Here is a 19,555-nt window from a genome sequence, read left to right as displayed (position 1 = left end):
ATTGATGTTGCAATAGGTGAGAATTTTGAAAAACAAACAAACAAAAACTGATCCATTTATTTTAAATTTCTAAATGATGTTTCATTAAATTGTCATATATGTTAACTCTCAAGCCAGTTTGAACCAGTTTAATTAGCAGTGGTGGAGGTGTTTGAATGGTACACCACAGTTACCTGTAACAAGTGTCCTTTGAGTCTCTCCAGCTCTCGCAACGCCTTAGCTTCTCTTTCCTTCTGTGACGCAGCCTGGAGAACAATAATAACATAATTTATACATAGAAGAATGTCATGTACCTAAATTGTATGATAACACCACACATATTTGTTAGATATATATTGTATGTACAACTACCTATAATGTTCTGTAAGTGTTTTTACATGCTGTATACCAATTAGTGATATGATTATAATATTACATGCTGTGTTAGTAAAGTGAGGTACCAATTATAAGGAAGGTTTAACATATAGTACACTTATATCATATCAGCTATTACATTGTCTAAGCCATTTTCATGCACTCTGAACTTAAATACTCGTCATTACAAATCCCGATGCACAATGCTGGCTTACCTCCCTTTGTAGCTGGAGTACAGACTGTTGGTGCTGGGATACGACCATCATGGCCTGGTCACGTTCAGTCTGTAGCTTCCTGGCCTGGTTCAGTGTGGCCTCATTCTCCTGCATGAGGCGGTCAACCTGTTCCTGTTGGTCAGTACCTTTCTGCTGGTCCTGTACAATAGCTGTTAGTGTCTGGCTCTTTTCCTCTAGACTTTTTAATTGAAATTCCCGTTGCTGTAGCACCAATGTTAACTGACCATTGGCATTCTTCAGGTGCTGGAGCTGGGCAGCCTGCTCATTGGAGTTCTGTTGGAGTGATGACCTCTGGGTGTTGAGGTCCTCAAGCTCGGTCTGTAGACCCTGCAACTGGAATGTCAGACTGTCTAGTTGTTTGTGGAGGCCACTGATCTCTGTGTCCTTGCAGGCAACACTCTCCTTCCACTCCACACACTGTTGGTGTAGTGACTGGATTTTACTGTCCCTATCATTCAAGACCTCTATCATCTCAAGATTTTTTTCCTGTAGAGACTTAACCTCCTCTACACGACTGTTATACGACGATAGATCTACCGTCTCTGACGCATTTGACCGCTGAAGCAACTCCCCATGTTTCACCTCAAGCTCTGTATATTTCTGCTTGTAGTTAATTAACTCATTCTGAATTTTTAACAGGGCCTGTTTCTTGTCTTCAAATTGGGGTTTCAGTTTGTCAAAGTCCTGCTGTATTAGTGTATACTTTTCAGACTCTGAGGTCATATAACTTCTGAGGCGCTGGATCTCATTGTGGTAGGCAATACTTTCTTGGTGTTTTTGGTTGAGGAAGGTGACCATTTGCTCCCTCTCTGCCTGAAGGGTGGCCAGCTGCTTACTCAGGTTATCCTTGTCCTGCATAAGGCTACTGACCTCCATTCCCCCTGCAGATGACTCCTGCAGGACCTGAAGCAGTGTCTGATTCTTCTGTGTAAGGGCCTCTACCTCCATATCCCTGTCCCTGACAAGCCTGGACAGGTTTTGTAGTGCCTCCTTGTGCATGTCTTCCAGAGGACTTTCTTTCTTCTGCATTAATTCTTGGTTGTCTGTTGTTAACTTGTCTAGAGCAACTTTCTCAGCTGATATGATGTTCATCAGGCGATGAACTTCACTCCTTTGGTTACTACATTCCCGTGACTTCTCATTCATGACTGCTAAAATCTGTTCCCTTTCCATCTTAAGTGCTCTGACCTCGTTCTCCAGCCTGTGTACATCCAGGATATTGTGTTCACCCTTGGCCGCCTTGTTATCCATCATCTTCAATAATGAGGTGTTGTTTAGCTGCAGCTCTCGTATCACTTTATCCTTCTCTTGAATAATCTGTTGCAGCTGCTCCATTTCCTCAACCACCTTACTTTCCTCACCTTCCCAATCCTCATCCCCTAAACCTCCATTCTGCATTGTCACCGTCTGTGCTGAGGACTTCACTAGAATATCCTCATTCACCTCTGTCTCACTCTTATCTGGATAGTCCTGGCTTCCATTGGCCTTAAAATCATTTTCCGTGGATGATATCTCTTTCAGCTGTCTACCGAGTTGACTGATTTCTGAGTCCTTTTCCAGTAAAGAATTTTGAAGTTCCCTGACTTTGTCATCTTGTGAAGAAACAGTCTGCCTTGAAATAGCCAATTCTTCCTCCATCTGTGTTACTTGCTCACGGCTAAATGCCGATTCATTCTCAACAAAACTTGTGACCTTAACTTGACTTTGGTATTCAGCTATTTCTAGCTCTAGTTCTGCTATCCTCTGTTTGGTTAAGGTGAGTTCAGATTCTAGATCTGTAACAACATCAATCGTACTGGAGTCTGTACTGTTACCTTTTGAATGCTTAAGGTCCTCTAATGCTGTCCTGAGGCCCCTGTTTTCCTCCTGGAGGGTGTGTAAACTCTCTTCCAGACTTTGTAGATTCCTCAGCATTAAATCTTGTTCTCTAATCTTAGCTATAGATGCTTCCTGTTCCTCCTCTAGTTGGGCTTTTTCCTGTCCAATTGCCAGGATGTTGCTTTCCTTCTCCCGGAGAAGGTCTGACAGCTGTTTATGATTGTCCAAAGCCGATTCCATTTGTTCCCTGAGGTCCTCAGCCACACCTTTCAGGTGCTCAATCTTGCCCTGTAGTTCAGTGACCTCCACATCCTTCATGTGACAGGCCTCAATAAGTCGTTGCCGCTCCACATCTAGAGAGGTCGAGTCCAGCTCTTGCTCCTTCTTTAGTTCCCTTACATACTCCTCCCAGTCTTTGATCTTGCCTTCATACGTTCCTTGTGTTATCTTAAAGTCTTTCTCTTGTGATTCCTTCTCTGACTGAAGAGCATGTATTTTCTGTTCAAACTTTGCAATTTTATCAGATGACTGTGATAATTCAGTTTCAAAGCACTCTTTATCTTTAGACAATTGCTGGGTTAAGTCTGCATTAAGTTTGGAAGATTCCTCTACTTTTGTATTTAATTCTTTAATGTGAAGCTCAAGACATTCCTTTTCTGCTGTAGTTTCCTCCTGTTTTTGTTTATATTTTTCTATGTTTGTTTTAAGGGAAGAAATTTCCTCATCTGTAACCCTCAAACGTTCCCTCAGATTATCTGATTCCGAATTTCCTCCATTCTCTTTCTGAAGAGATTCATAAGATTGCTGTAAAGAATAAAGTCTGACCTCTAGATCACTTATCTTAGTTTGTAGCTCAACTTTGGAAGTTCGGAGTGTCTTAATAGTTGCCACTTTTTCTGATATTGTTTTATCACTTTTCTTAAGACTGTCCTCCAGGTCTTTTATGTCCATATGGAGGTCATTTACGGCTAATGCTCCACTTTGTAACTTCTGTTTCATATCTTTTATTTCATTATCCTTTTTATCACAGACTTGTTCGAGTTCTGTTAAGGATTGTTTTAACCTATTCACATCATTTTCAAGAGTCAAGTTTTTATCTTTAATATCGGAAAGATCTGTATCTGACACATCTGCCTGGTCGTCCATACCCTCCCACTCCCTGAGGGACATGAGTTGTTGTTGGAGGTTGGATATCTGCTCCTCCTTCTCCTGGGTCAGCCACTGAGCCTCCTCTAACTGCACCTCTAACTTCTGAACCATCTCCTCCTTCTCCTGCACCTGACTTCGCGCCTCTTTTACCAGTTCAATTAGATCATCTTTAGCTTGGGTTAAATTTTCAACTTCTTCTGATGAACTTTCCCCTTTGACCTCTGATTGACCTTTAGCGCTGTCCAACTGTTGCTGAAGGCTTTCACTCCTTGTCTGACTTTCTTCCAGCTTTCTTTGTGTTTCTGCTAATTGCTGTGTTAGTTTTTTGGTATCTTCGACTGCACTGTTGCCTTGTACACGAGCCTGTTCCACTTGTTTGACCAGGTCATCACGTATGCGAATGAGTTGGTCCATAGCCTCTTGATTCTGGGCATCCAGCTCCTCAAGACCAGTCTCCAGTTCAGTCTTTTCTGTCTGGGCCTCTGATAATTGTCCTTCTTTTTCCTGGAGCTCAGTTTTGAGACGTGATACCTGACAAAGACTGGCATCTAGCTGTTCCTGGATAGCATTCTCACTATCCCCAGTCTTCTCAGTCTCAGCCAGACTTGTTTCCAATGCACTTTTGTCCAGTTGTAGTTGCTGTATATCCTGCTGTAAGTGTGATACTTGATCAACACTGGTGCTCAGCTCCTGTTGGGATGCAAGCACTGCCTCCTGTATCTGCTGCTGATGTTGAAGTGTCATCTCCTTTATGTGTGCCTCCAGACTTTCCTTGTCAACAGTCATCTCCGCTATCTGGTCGTCTTTGACTGCTAACATCTTCTCCATGGCAACAAGTTCATCTGGAACACAAATAAGTATAACATTTATCACAGAAAATAGAATACAGTGTACCAGTACTATAACACTTTACAAACAGCCTGTTCTAGGTTTTACTTTGGCCTAGTCTTTGTGGCATTAATACTTTTTCTGTGTGTATTTGATTAGCGTGATATGAAATTTTGTATTACATTTCAGACATTTTGAGTCAATTTCAATGACATTAAATGTAGCTTAAGGAACATGATAAAGCATTAGATAGCAAACAGTCTATCATTTGTGTAACACCTTACCTGATTTGGCACCGGTTTCCTCTTCAGACACTTCATCTTTACTGTAAGCCTGAAATAATTGAAAGCCAATTACCAACCCTGTTAACAGTGTTAAATGATAGATATATCAGTTAATGATTGTTAGTATCACTAATATTTAACTGCCACCTTATATGAAAGCCCCTATATTGCTATCAATATACACATTGTTTGACCGTGTAATAATTGTAGATTCAAACCATTTTATTGCGTAAGTAAAAGAGATGTATCTTCTTGTATTTTTTTAACACTATAACCTGTGTAAGTTGAGAGATTACTGGGTCTGAAATAGTTGGTCAGTTAATTATTGAAAATGTACTACAGATATAAGTAGTGGATAAAGAAAATCCATAACTCTGAAAGTTTAATTATTACTAGTAAGTAAAAATTAATACATCACATCTTTCAGCCTGACAAGAACACTTTTGAGGGGATATTTGTCCAAGGAAAATTGAAAAGCCGAAATGAACAGTGTTCTTACATTGATTCATATATGTATAACCAACACAACTGGTGAAACAATATCAGTTTCTAGATTGGAGACCGTTCAGGTTAAAGATGGCTGACAGGTTATATAGGGGAAATAACCAGACCAAATATTAGATCCTGTATAGGCAAGGATCTTGATTTGGACCAATTTAGACAGGTTATTTACTTCATTCAGATTTCAACATTAAAAAAACTCTTTTATATTAAAATTTTAAAATTTAATTTTTGTAAAAATAAATAAATTAAGAAGCAAAACCAGTATCCTATTTTTAACAAAGTTTTCACACAGCAGACAAAGTTAATGTTAATATTAATAGACTATGTTATAAATAAGCTGAGCTATCAACCTTTTCAGATATTAAGAGATCTCGCTCATATTCCAGCTGTGCATTAGCCTGAGTTAGTAGCTCCACTTTTTGACTAAATGACTCGAGCTCCATGGCAAGGTCAACCGAGCTATTGTCAATGTCAGAGTCACTATCTACAGGATCAGGGAGGGAGGCGTTCTCAGCACTCTACAAACGGGCAAGCATGATGTTATTACCGCACACCACACGTTAAATGAATGCAACTATATAGAATATATCAATGCATAACCATATTCCATGCTTATTATCTAGGTAAGTACAATTACATGATGCATAAGTACAAACAATAAAAGCATATTCTTTTCACCACACACATAAATGATTTATATATCTATATATTATAACCAATTATAAGTTAGTAAATATAATTTTGTACAATTCCTGTTAAACAATATACATTCAAATTCCATGCCCATTACAAGGTCTCACCATCCCATCTAACTGTAACAAGTACAGTGAAAACTGTTTGATCTGACACTGTGAGACACGATATATTGGTCAAATTAGACAGTATGATGCAAAACCCAAGTTTGATTTGGTGTTTTTATAAGACAGGAAATCCATATATTCAGATGTTAGATAAGACAGAGTGTCTCAATATTCAGAGGTCAGATTGGACAGGTTTCACTGTATATATGTACTTCTACTAATACATTCCTCATTTATCTTAAAACATATTCATAGTCCCAATGGTTTTGATAATTCAAGTTTTGGTTTTAGTCAAAAAGTGCAATGTTGAAATATTTTTTGTTTTAAAAAATGTACAGCCAAAAGCCAAACAAAATGCAAACCAATTAGTATATTTTCTCTAGAACAAGGTAAACTCTATCAGCAGAAAGAGTTTTTCATTTCATGCAAACTTCTATGAACAGGCATAATTTAAGGTCAGAAACAATTAGATAAATTGGAAGTAATTACATTTCCTAGTTGGTTAGGTTTGGTATGATCATTAAAACATTAAAGCATGCAGCTTTCTATTCTGTACTACAATACACAAACAAGCAACAGACGAGGTACAAACCTCTGCCTCAGTTTCCTCCAGCTCCTGGGCCCTCCTTCCTCTACGTTCAGCCTCGGCCAAACCCTGAAATAGTACACTCAAATATGTTACTCTGATCTCTGAGAAAAGTCTTTCCATGTAAGTTATTTAAATTAATAAGCAAATTTCTGATATTGTACTATAAAATTTCTTAATGCAGTCTATACTCAAATGTTTTATTTAATGAACTCACAATATATTCATAACAATAACAAATGCAAAAGTATTCTATTTTTCTTCCTAATGACTTAACCAATTTGAATTTGAGATAACAAATTAATTATTGAAATGTGCAAATGACTGAAGTTCAGTATAAACTACAGTGAATCACTTTATTTTTTAAGAAAGATTATTTTTCTTATTATAATTCACAAGAAGATTAGTTCATGAATTTTAACCATTTAATAATATCATTTCCTAAATGCATAGTTCATGACATAAAGTACACACAAATACAAAGGGATTTGCAGTGTAGCATTATAGGTCAGGTAGTGGTATCTCACTTTTTCAGCCTGTAGGATGTTAAGGGAGTTTTCTTTGTCCCTTAGTTCCTCCCTCAGATCCATCAACACATCCTCCATAGCCTCCTTCTCCGAATGCCAGTCAGACTTGACCATCTCAAACTGTTCAATATCCAGCTCATACTGGCTGATCTGCTTCTGTAACAGAGCCACCTGCTCATCTAGCTGTTTGTTGCGCTGTGAGAGCTCGGACATTTCCGTTGTAACAGAAAGCTGATCTTGGTCAGAAGCTGACTGCACCCCACTGTCAGATCGTTGCCTCTCCACGCTCACAGTCTGTAATGCCTTCTCCAATAGAGTTATCTGCTCTTGATGTTCTATAGCGTTCTTTTTCAGAATCAAGTTTTCCTGCTCCATGGAGTCAATGATACCTGTCAGATAAGAAATTCTCATTAACTTCCTGTTCCAGCTCTATATCAGGTGTCATACATCTTTGACTCCATTTCATAAATTCAGTGTTTTTCCATTGCCTAACTATGGCAAAGGCAATTCTTTTAGCGAAACATATTTAAACATGAAATTTACAATCAAATTTACCAAGTTGTATATGTATGTACCTGCTGTGAGTTTTTGATGCTCTGTGTTACCCAAGTCTGTAAGTATCTCATTGGTTTCTGTGGTGACGGCGTCTTGTTCCTCTTGTAGAACTGCCACACAGTCCTTCAGGTTACGCTGCTATAAACCAAACATGGATAATACTCAAATGTCATGAAGGTTTATTTTCAAACGGATACAATTATGTTAACCTCCTTTTAACAACATTAGTTGACATAAATGACTACATCTCCAACATTCTTGCCATTCCAACATTTCACACACAGAATCACACGCATACCCAGCCAGTTTTACAGTGGCTTTCAAGCTTAATTCTGCTGGCAACTGAGAAGGAAAATCACACTGCAATCGACCATATCTTGCAATTTTAAAACTGTACATCTTCACTCAATCTTTCCACCCAATATCTCCAGGAGTCTGCCTTAACATAACCAGGTAGGACAAGTGTAGTTTACATAGGTGGGAAGGCTAACCTTGTTGCCAGATTGTATGATCTGATTGACCAACTCCTGTTTTTCCTTGGCCACTCTCTGCCTGTGTGTCCTTGCCTCAGAACCCATGACCCTTCTGACCTCCTGCAGATCTCCTAGCAAATCTAGTGCCTGAGCCTACCAGTGTAGAATTGCATACAAAAGCACATCCAGAGATATTCTATTCATAAGTTTGTGGAATTTCTCAATTTCATCTTGAACAAAATTGTTTTTATAAAGTTATTTTCAAAACTAATATATTTTTTCTATTATTGTTTAAAACTTTAAAAAAACCCATTAAATGCTATATTGAATTAGTTTAATGACGCAAACAAATTTATTATTGTAAATTTATGCTCATCGGTTTCCAATGAAAAAATTGCTATTCAATAAGCACTCGTCAAGCAAAAAACAGAAAAAAAACATGCAGCGATTGCATTCAGGAGTTAGGGGCAAACTCATTTCATTGGCACTGATGGGTCTTGGCAAAGCACATTCTACAGACTGTATGGGACAAACGAACACTAACATTATCAGACAGTCTCAACTAACATACACATTTTACATGCTCTTTATTTTTACAACACGTACACACTGATTGTAACATTCTTTATCTATTACTACAGACATACTACATGGTCTCATTACCCAGTTCTATAAATGTATATCACATGAAAAGGTATAAATACACTTCTTTCATGTTCTGTCATTTCAAAGCTTCATGCTCTAGCAAAACAAATGTGACAAAAATAGAAAATATAATGAAAACTGTTAGTAAGTACCAAAATGGAGAGAGTTGGATGCAATGACTGCACATGCAAAACCAGGCCAAAGTAAATCATGCGTGGTATAAAAGAAGGCATATTTAACTTTTTAACACTTTAATAAAACATGGTTGTGGATTTAAACTGTGCAAAATTTCCTGCATAACAGGGAATTATTCTATGAGGAAAAATTAAAGCAAAAAGAAAAACTTTGGGTTATAATCAAAAAGCATAGCAGTGATATAGCAAACCAAAAGTAACTTATATAAGGGAGATAACTCTATATTATGCTATTATATTTTGGTATGTACATGGTTTGCATCCAACTGGTCCAGAAGATGGTATTTAGTGCTATGCAAACTGCTGCACACCTTCTCATATTCCTTCCTTAGAGCTGCAACCTCAGCCTCTCGGTCTGAAAAAAACAAAACATTATGAGAATTAGATGTCAAGTACATGTATTCACTCAAATAAAGAAATGGCATTGGTTTTAGTTAGGAAATTCATAATAGAGAGAACTTGATTGGTATTTTTCTTTGATATTTGGGGGAAAAAAGAGAGAAATATACAGTTACTAAAGAGAAAAATACCACTGATTCTGTACCAGGTATTAGTAATACATGTACACGTTTTCCTGTTTCCAACAACAATGTACCTTGGAGTGTTTTCTGCACCTGTGCAACATCTTTCTCTCGATTTGTCTGTGATGATTCCAGATCATCCCCCAACTGCTTCACTTGGATGGTCAGTCTCTCAATCTGGGCCAGGTGATCTACCCTCTCCTCTTCCAAATTCTCTACCTGTGTCTTCAGGGATGCAGCATCCTTTTTATAGGAACAAGAAATGTTATCAATCAAATACCTCAATTTCTCTTTAACTTTCAGTATTGTTGATGCCAGGTAGCATCAACAGAATCAGCTCTCTGACCCCAGTTGTTGCAAGACATGAATGAAACTATATGTGTTTTAATCACTTCAGAACCACACTTAAATAGAGTACATCTCTGTATGACATATTACAGGTGTAAATATCTCACTCCAATAATTCATAGGCTGATTAAAAGTAAATCATAATATGGCCTAATGGAAAATTTGAAATTGAAACCATATGACTAAATAATCCCCTATTAAAAAACATTTTCAAATTTTTAGTTTCTGTAGATATTTTTAGAAAGATGGTATATATATTCTCTGACTGATAAATTTGTAAGTCCAACCCATATGACTGTTTCTTGCAAAACGAAATAGCGGCTATCAGGACAGGTGCAAATTATTACTGACTCACCTGAGATAAATTTTCAGGAGATATTGATTGATCTGTTACGGAACTTTCACCTAAAATAAAGGGAAGACATGGTCACATGGGCATACTGTATCATGTTTATGAAATACACATTGACATTGTAGTTTTCAGTATGTAACTGTAAAATTTAACAATTTTCTTTTTTTTACAGAAATGCTCAAATGTATTGTATATACTTAGCAGATTTTAAACAGGTGTTATTGGATTGATTCAAAACACTTTCAAGAACTTATAAATATTTAAACAAATGCAAAACTTTCTATAGAATCAGGCAGAGTCTTACATGACTGAAGTTGTTTCCGAAGGTCCAGAATGGTGTCTTCCTTCTCCATGACCTCTGTCTTGAACTTCTTTCGAAGGTCGTTGAGTTTCTGTTTGTATACATCCTGCATACAGGCCACTTCCTGTTGTTGTTGCTCTTTGCCATGTCGCAGCTGTTCTTCTAACTCCTACAACATATACAGGTAGCATGGTGTTAACATTTACATTTCATGTCTTATTTAAACTCAACAAACACAGGTAGCATAGTGCCAGCATTATTTTATGTCTTGTTCAAACTCCTACAACATATTTCCTCACCCCCCCTTCTATGTCATACGTTTATGAAGAATGTACTTTAAAGCAGGGTCCATTTAACAAAATCTTAACCTTGTGGATAACTGCCTTATGTATCTAAGTAGAATGAAGCATATATTTTTTTATTTGAAAAAAGCTCGACTATATGCACCATTGATGCTAGCTGTTTGGTTATGAAATAAGATTTCCACAAAGAAACTATTACAATGGATGTAAGAAAACTTTTTAATTCCATTAATGCTTGTTTAAGCATAGTAAGTAAAGTGGAAAACAGGTCAGAACTTTAATATAAATATTTTATTTGACTTCCATGCAACAATATTTGATCTCTCAGACTACAACTTAACAACTGGAAATTTTGGCAAAAACAGTTATTTGTCCAAAAAGGTAAACATTTTGAATATTTTTTTTGTTTTTTTTTAACTGCATTGCACTAAGTTGGGACCTCAATGCTAATACATACAAGCATGCTAGTACATATACTGAAGGTCATATTAATTTATTTCAACACTTGCACCAAATCCTTAGCCGATGCCTATGCCAGGAGAAGAGGGGAATGGGTTAGGTGGCAGGTAGAAGGGGGGAATGGGTTAGGTGGCAGGTAGAAGGGGGGATTGGGTTAGGTGGCAGGTAAAAGGGGGGAATGGGTTAGGTGGCAGATATAAGTGGGGAATGGGTTAGGTGGCAGGTAGAAGGGGGAATGGGGTTAGGTGGCAGGTAGAAGTGGGGAATGGGTTAGGAGGCAGGTAGAAGGGGGGAATGGGTTATGTGGCAGGTAGAAGGGGGGAATGGGTTTAGGTTGCAGGTAGAAGGGGGAATGGGTTTAGGTGGCAGGTAGAAGGGGGAATGGGTTTAGGTGGCAGTTAGAAGGGGGGAACGGGTTAAGTGGCAGGTAGAAGGGGGAATGGGTTAGGGGGGAGGGAGAAGGGGGAAATGGGTTTAGGTGGCAGTTAGAAGGGGGGAACGGGTTAAGTGGCAGGTAGAAGGGGGAATGGGTTTAGGGGGCAGGTAGAAGGGGGAAATGGGTTTAGGTGGCAGTTAGAAGGGGGGAACGGGTTAAGTGGCAGGTAGAAGGGGGAATGGGCTTAGGTGGCAGGTAGAAGGGGGGAATGGGTTTAGGTGGCAGGTAGAAGGGGGAATGGGTTAGGTGGCAGGTAGAAGGCAACAACATCACAACCAGTAATTTCTCTACCTCCATTCGATAGGTGGCCGTGACTGGGAAAATAACACGCACAAAAAGCATGAATTTTGGAAGTTTAAGTGAATTTTGCATAGATTTTGGGAATATAACGCAGAAGTTGATGTGGGAGAGGGACCTTTATAATGGCCCCAAATTTACTCTAAACAAATTAAATTTAATGCTCGGCCATGTAGTAGCATCAAAACATGAAACAGAAAATGATCAAGAACTGAGAAATTAGATCAATCAGAGTCAACTAAGAGGCTACCTGTTTGTATGAGGAACAGTATGAATTAGTCTGCAAGTACTTTAATCAAATACACAGCTTTACTAAAATTGAAAACCATGGAATATGTTTCGTTTGATAACATTTCTACGAATGTAAATGAATTTCTGAGATATGACTGAAAAGTGAAACTGATTTCAAATTCAGTGAGTCATCATATGTGCTTGATATGCACATGTACAAATTCTCGCACTTCTCTATGCTGTAGAAAATTGCTCTGCTGGTAATAACTACTAACCGCCTGCCATAACAATAGGGAAGCTATTTACACTCACATCAATATCACATACATGGATCTGAAACAAATTGTATCATGCTATATATAGCCAATACCTATAGCAACAATCCAATATGATTAACATATACCTTCCACGTTTAACTACCTGTATTTTATTTTTTTAATTTGTACCGATTTACCTGGAAAACTTAAAAGCTAGAGACCCAGCATTACTCCATGAAAAAGCAATTTAAAAAAAAAAAAAAAATATGAAATATCTATTGAATGATATTTTGCATTACATAATATACTTTTGTGCAGTTTAAAATGAAGTTTTCTATATTCTGTGATACACAAATAATGCTAATGACTACCAACCTTTAACTGCTTTTTCAGTTCCAGCACATCAGAGGTTGCTCCATTCAAATTCTGCTGACCTTGCTTTTCTGAATTCTGAAAATTAAAATTCAATAATGTATCCCTTGATAAAGAGTATTGATATTAAAGTGTTTTACACTCAAGATCAGCTGTCTTCGCTTTGTGGGACACCTATTCACCAGCCGGCACACACAAAGAGCTGCACAGCCTTTAAATGGTGGACGATTCACTGCCGATTACAGACATTACAACCATGCTCAAACATTAACAGTAATCAATTACAAACCCTACACACTCCACATGGCTGACACACTGTGGTCGCTAATATCACAGATGGCATTTCTGTCCTCAACCTGATTCTGAGCTGTGAACCTGAAAATTATCCAATGAGGCGACAAAAATTTACCTGTATCTGAACCACGTCATATAATTAACATTCGCACCGATGTTCTGTATATATCTAGGACTAATACTAAACATATATGTTACAGTGTGACCACCTGAAACTGAAGTCCTACACTGTCACAGCTGATGAATAGAAAGCCGGCTCTGCAGTGAATAGCATCCTGAAATCTGATCCAACTCAATCACTGTATGTCGTCAAGTGTTATTTAAATCCAAGGTAAATGAGTTTGAGTCAAAAACCAGAACTATACATTCAAGTAGCGTCGGTTGTGAATAAAAACAGCCACACAGTTTGAATATTCTGATTGCGGTTTTTTGAATGCCTTAAAAGTGTATAGCCTTACTTACACCAGTGCAGGTAAATGTACTACTATACACAGTGACTAGTGTATAACCCCTGGTAACACGAGGCTGTAACAGCTGATGGGCTAACCACGGCCCAGCGACCAACCCCAGGGACAGACAGGTACTGCACACACCAACGCACGGCCACTCTTACCTGTGTATTATTACCTGGACGCTTACCTGTATGATCTGATGAGTCACCCTCTTTATCAATAAGCCACCCAGCCCAAGCTTTCTTACTTTTTGACAAGAACAGATTTATAATACTCTGATAAAACAACATCAACTCCATGCATGCTTCTTTTATCTAGAATATACACGTTACCTTTGAATGTGTCTGTTACTTGGATACTGAACAGGAAATTGAATATTTAATCAAACTACAACTGAATTGGGGGAAAAAAGAAGTTAAAACTACCCTGAGAAAGACATTACGTATTTTCGTGTAAGGGCACTTACAGGTAGAACATGATAAAGGCCCTAATCCAGTTATGTATTCAACGTCATACCTAGGTGCATGAGGTATGCCCAGCCCATCCCCTATACCAGGATCAAACCTGAATTAAGCACGATCACTATGGTGAGAACCTGGGGCCAGTTTTCCCTGTAGCTCTCCATCTTGTACCTCTCAAACACTGATCAGTAATTTAATACTTAAATCTTGTATAAAAAAAAAAAATCCATAATACAAATAGGATTTCTCAGTTTTCATTATTACCAAAAAGGGAGGCATATACACCTTGTACTTAGCTTAGCTTTGAATTTCAGATACATTAACACCTGTGTAATGGGCGAGTCTCTTCCAGAAGAATTAAGGCAAATACCTCTTACTATCATGTGCAATTTGTCAGTGGAGGATGAGATATAAAGTATAATGCGACATTAACAGAAATATTGTATTCTTTAAAAAGGTAAAAAAAAAAATCCACATGACATAAAATAAAATAAATTATATACAATTTAAAAAGAGAACAAAATTGTGTTTTATGAAAACACGATAACAGAAATGTGGCATGAATGATATTAAGTGGGATCCACTGTAATGCTATTTACAATGCTTGAATACATATGAAACTATGTTAATTAGCAGCACCATCAACCCCTTTAGCATTTAAATGGCTACTTCAAGCATGATCTTAAAGCTTTTAACAATATTTAAATATTTCCAAACCAGATCAATACACAGACAGTGGATATAATAATTAATTCAAGGTGAAATAAGAAATTAATGCCTGATTCTAACACTCATGTTTAATAGTTGGATGAAAGATTCAATGTGATAGTTTGAATACTTGCCAACTACTTTGGAGGGAGACTCCCTGATTTTGGACCTTAATATTGAGCATTTTCAACCAGTGAATTTGCTAAATTATTCCTATTTCTATGATCTGACGATTTCTTCAGAAAGAATAGCTAAAAATATGCAATTCAAACATACACAAATTTTATTTATGCTTTTAAGTCTGACCACACGAGATCTCCCCCATGGAAATTTCAAAAAGTTGGCTAGTTTGTGTTAAACTCATATTACCCATCAACTCTTGTCTAAAATGATTAAATGATTACGGTAACTCGATAATTATTTTCAATTTAACATGAATAACTTCACACTTTTTCTAAATATTTATAACTAATTATAAATGATAATGAAAACTTGCTATCTGCTTGAAATGTGAGGTAAAAGTTCTCTTAATTTGTGTGCTCAGTGTTAGTTAATTACACATCCATTAATTGTCCATTACAAGCTAAAACTGTGCATATATATCCTGTCCTGCCTGGAGATCTGTGATAACTCCCTTGCTAAACAGCCTGTGTGATCTACTAAGTACATTTAACATGATGACTAAGTCATCACGTATAACTGTCAACCTTTGAAACCGTAAAACGTATTAATTTTGAATATTTTCACCGTTTGCTTTTCCTGTCTGTGGCCGGTGTGTCTGCTTGTAATTACACTGACTACACGGAGTCATCAAAGCAGGGATTTCTGCCCCTGAAACAATACATGGCCCTGTGACTGAGCACTGTGAGGCTCTTACACAATAATATGTACACCTGACAGTGATTGATGGAAGGCAAATATAGTTAATCACCTCAGAACAGACCTACACACACTCTAAATTTACACAACATGATGCACATCCTCCTATACCAGGGACAGCCATGGAGCGGCCTGCCAGTAGATCATATACAAGTTTTTTGTACCGACCTGATCAAACTACCTGTGAGCGTGGCACTGTACTGGGATGGTCTGTTTGCCTAGAGATTACACATCCTGTTTGGTCCCCGAAATAAATGACAAGTAATGCAGACAAATGTCAACACATACCACGAGTGCTCCACTTGGTTTTGGCGGGATTTCGCTTGAGATTTTCGCTCACCTGACAAGTCCTTTAAACGTAGACTGCCTCAGTCTAAATATGGGCAGGCAGGAGAAGGAGATATGAGGGACGCATGACCTTTGATCTATGATAGCGGTACCCAGGAGTACCCAGAACCAGGAGCACCCAGAACCGGTGTGTGGAGGTCTTGTCAGATTCAAACCTCTTAATGCGTTTGTGGCAGTACTGATAACCTCAGGAGGGAAAACTGGGCAGTGTATAATGAGAGATTCCTGTGCTCCTAGGTAACAGGAAACTTGGTGTGATAAAGGGCTTCAAACTTGAGGTAACAAGCCCTTATCTGGCACAGCCTTCTTAAAATGCTGGGCTTGAGTCACCTTATCTGTAGATAAGAACGCTTACAACTCTGACAAGGAAGACCCAGTGAAACAATGGCTAACCCAGCTAATAAAGTCCAGTATCTTAAATATATAATGTCCAGGAGAGATATTAAATAAAATTCAAACAATCTAAGAATGCCTTAATTCAAACAGGCCTTCTCTACTTCAGTTTCAATTTCAATCATGACTGAAAGTGTCAAGATGACAGAAATCCAAGTAAAACGAAGAAGCACATTCTACATGAATCTGAAACTTAAATAAACTCTTCAGTAAAAAAAAAATCTGTAATGAATAGTGCTTGTTCTATATATCAAAACTTGGTGGTAAAGTTACCTAGTCATGAAAGCTGACATGTAATGGTATTTTAAATTGTAGTGATTTAATTCTAAAACGTTAAACTTAGATAAAAAAGATTGTATAACAATGCAAAAATTTGAGCAAATAAGTAACTCTACTTCTAGTCACCCACAGGTAAAACTATGTACACTAGTACGACGAGGATCCAACTTGCCACATCAAATTCATATCTGTTTTTGAACCAATTTTAATTAGTAAAGAATGCAAACTTGAAAAAAAGACACTGGAATCATACAAACCCTCAGTAATAAAATGTTTGCTTATTAAAACAAATCATAGCTATCAGCACCAACCAATGTCCCGTTAATGGGTCTGACAAAGGCAGAATACCATAGCTAGACAGTATTGTGAAATGCATTAGTGAGTATTGTGAAATAGTCTTTTGCAATAGTATTACAGGTTAAGGCAGGGTCGTTACCTGATAGCATGGTACATCCGGAGCGGGCCGCGGTTGTCTCTAGATGGCCTGGGTTACAGATTATTAAACCTACCCTGTTGTCAGGAGGTATCGTTTGAGGCCAACATTACGACTGCCACTCTGGCACACAGAATGTCCAACCTACTGTAGATAGCACCTCTCTGTGAAATGTTCCACAAACCCAGTGTTTGTACATACTTAGCCATGACCTCCCCATAACAATGCCTATCACAACCTCTGATAACACTTCTCAGCCATAAATGGTTTACAAATGCAAACACCATTAAGTGGTAGTCACGGAGAAAATAGCAACATCTAGTCACATTATATACAGTATATTTTATTGAATTTTCCACACATTAGTTTCACATTTCATACACAATGGTGTTTTTTAAATATGATTAATTCCACTCTTTTCTTTCATCTTATATAAAAACTCTTCAAAAATCAACAGGCTGCATCTTTAAGCAAACTAACGTGGACTTTTATAAAGGATATCCAGATAAGGTCTAGCATAAATCGGGATAGTAGATATATATGCGTATTATACAGCATAGGTAATATAGCCAGCCAACTAGTAATGCATGTGTGCAAAAATGGCCAATACAGTCCGTATTTTTATATAATAAATGCTTAAGCGTCTAGCTCAGTTGACAAGGTTTGCCAACACTGTAATCGATTCAGCATACACTCTTCATTGAGTGTTATAATTGATAAAACTATTTAAACAGAAATGACAAACAGCCTTGAGCCACAGATGGACCAATGATGATCCTCCACACAGACAGCTTTAAATACTTCGGCAAACAAAGCTGTGGCCAACAAAACAGGGATTGTAAACGGCTATTTACCTTAACTATTGTGATCATTGTTTTCAGTTTAAAAGAAATCGAAATGTTGAGAAAAAAAATACAAACTGATGAATGCCAAGTCAGTATGAGTCGAGATTATAAAGTATACCCTGGCACCTCTTGGATTCATTGAAGCATGAAATATATTCAAATGGCTGTGCCTTGGAATGAACTGGTCTATTTGTAGATGTCTTCATCTGTAAGAGCATTATTGACTGACCTTTGTGTATACCGACTGTATACTGAGTACATCTGAAATACTTTTGTTACCAGCAACCTTAAATGGCCTATTTGAAGCGGTCTACATGAATCTGAAACAGTTGTACATGTCCTCAGCAGGACCGTCTTTATACTAACCTGCCTTGTTTGATTAAAGCTTGTTAATTCATGCAGAAAGTCTTACACCAGTCATAAACTTACAGGTGTAACAGAAGTCTAAATCTCACTCTGTGTCAGTGACCTTTAAAGTTACATTTCAACACTCACATCCTCAGGAACTCCATCCTGATCCGTATACAAGCTTATTAATGAGATGCCACAGAAATGTATTACCTTTTCCCATTCAGAATTTAGACATACTAAGTGAATATGCAACTCTTTTGTAGCAACAAAAACCTGTTTTGAATTTCCACAACAGCTTCATGGGACATCCATTACATTTGTGTTTGATATTCATAGAAAAGGATTATATGACAGCATTCAAAAATCTACCACCTTTCTCTCTGCAACCTTGCCCTTTGACCACGAGTAAACACCGGACTACTCCCTAGCCATACTGGATGAGATCTGGTACTGACTCGGCTTAATGACTGTCTGGTTGTACATTATTAATGACGTTCTTGTAATCTCACACTCTGTAAAACGGGTTATAATGTAAATTTGTACATAACGTACCGGGTACACATTCAAATGAGTGAACTACAACAAACAACCCACAAGGTGAACACAGTCAAACATAGCTTGAGTAACCACACACTTGTCACGTTCCCTCCAGGAGAAAGAGTTTTATACAAACATTTAACCGTCATCAATTTAATACTGTTTTTTCCCCGAAGTTGATTCAAACACTCCTAGGAATAGCTATAAAATTGGTATGTGTATGGTGTCATTATTTAGTAGTTAAGCAAGAAATCTTTAACATGTATATGAATATCGACATTACAGCAAAGTACAGGTCTGCTAATTCAACAGCAAGTACGTCCTACACACAATGAACATGCCCTTGCATATTTTGAAGGGTGTGGGTACTTAAATTAAGACAAGTAGGAATTGAAAATAAGGAGACTTACATTGGATTGTGCTACTGATTTCCAGTGCTGACATTCAGACCGTAGACGTTGGGCTTCTTGTGTCAGGCGGTTAATCTCATGCTGCATGCCAATATTGTCTCCAAAGTCAAGGTCATCCGACACAAAACTGCCATGGTACCCTGCCAGGTAAAAACCAAAAGTCAAACTCATGTGGGGAAAAGCTAATAAAACATCATTAATGGCTTAAAAATCAAATGGATCAGATTTTCTCTGGATATCCCTCCAGCAAACATGGAGACCATAATTACGTATATTTTACTGATCAGATCAAACAAACCCTGGTAATTACTATAATCACACTGCATGCAATAGACT

At 37.7% G+C, this 19,555-nt stretch overlaps 1 protein-coding gene across 11 annotated transcripts in view; it reads right to left on the bottom strand.

Moving 5' to 3' along the window:
* The window catches only part of LOC110466062 (thyroid receptor-interacting protein 11-like), a 47,390-nt gene that overhangs the window by 6,947 nt on the left and 20,888 nt on the right, over nt 1-19,555 (bottom strand). The window contains exons 5-18 of one of the 11 annotated variants that reach the window (XM_021522325.1): nt 19,220-19,359; nt 12,833-12,907; nt 10,479-10,644; nt 10,178-10,227; nt 9,549-9,717; nt 9,205-9,308; nt 8,133-8,267; nt 7,662-7,779; nt 7,087-7,475; nt 6,566-6,628; nt 5,524-5,691; nt 4,670-4,718; nt 570-4,399; nt 174-245 (exon numbers count right to left, since the gene is read on the bottom strand). In XM_021522325.1, coding sequence (XP_021378000.1) covers nt 174-245; nt 570-4,399; nt 4,670-4,718; nt 5,524-5,691; nt 6,566-6,628; nt 7,087-7,475; nt 7,662-7,779; nt 8,133-8,267; nt 9,205-9,308; nt 9,549-9,717; nt 10,178-10,227; nt 10,479-10,644; nt 12,833-12,907; nt 19,220-19,359 — 5,528 coding nt within the window. Of the gene's footprint in view, nt 1-173; nt 246-569; nt 4,400-4,669; nt 4,719-5,523; nt 5,692-6,565; nt 6,629-7,086; nt 7,476-7,661; nt 7,780-8,132; nt 8,268-9,204; nt 9,309-9,548; nt 9,718-10,177; nt 10,228-10,478; nt 10,645-12,832; nt 12,908-13,118; nt 13,208-13,350; nt 13,540-15,491; nt 15,613-15,675; nt 15,762-15,791; nt 15,858-17,079; nt 17,099-19,219; nt 19,360-19,555 lie in introns of those variants that run through there. The other 10 variants (XM_021522326.1, XM_021522336.1, XM_021522332.1 and 7 more) reach the window with 10 other exon arrangements.

Source organism: Mizuhopecten yessoensis, unplaced genomic scaffold (genome assembly GCF_002113885.1).
Source record: "Mizuhopecten yessoensis strain PY_sf001 unplaced genomic scaffold, ASM211388v2 scaffold11115, whole genome shotgun sequence".
Taxonomy (NCBI): Eukaryota; Metazoa; Mollusca; class Bivalvia; order Pectinida; family Pectinidae; genus Mizuhopecten; species Mizuhopecten yessoensis.
The sequence above is the reverse complement of the archived record's forward strand: the minus strand, read 5'-3'. Positions and strand labels throughout refer to the sequence as shown.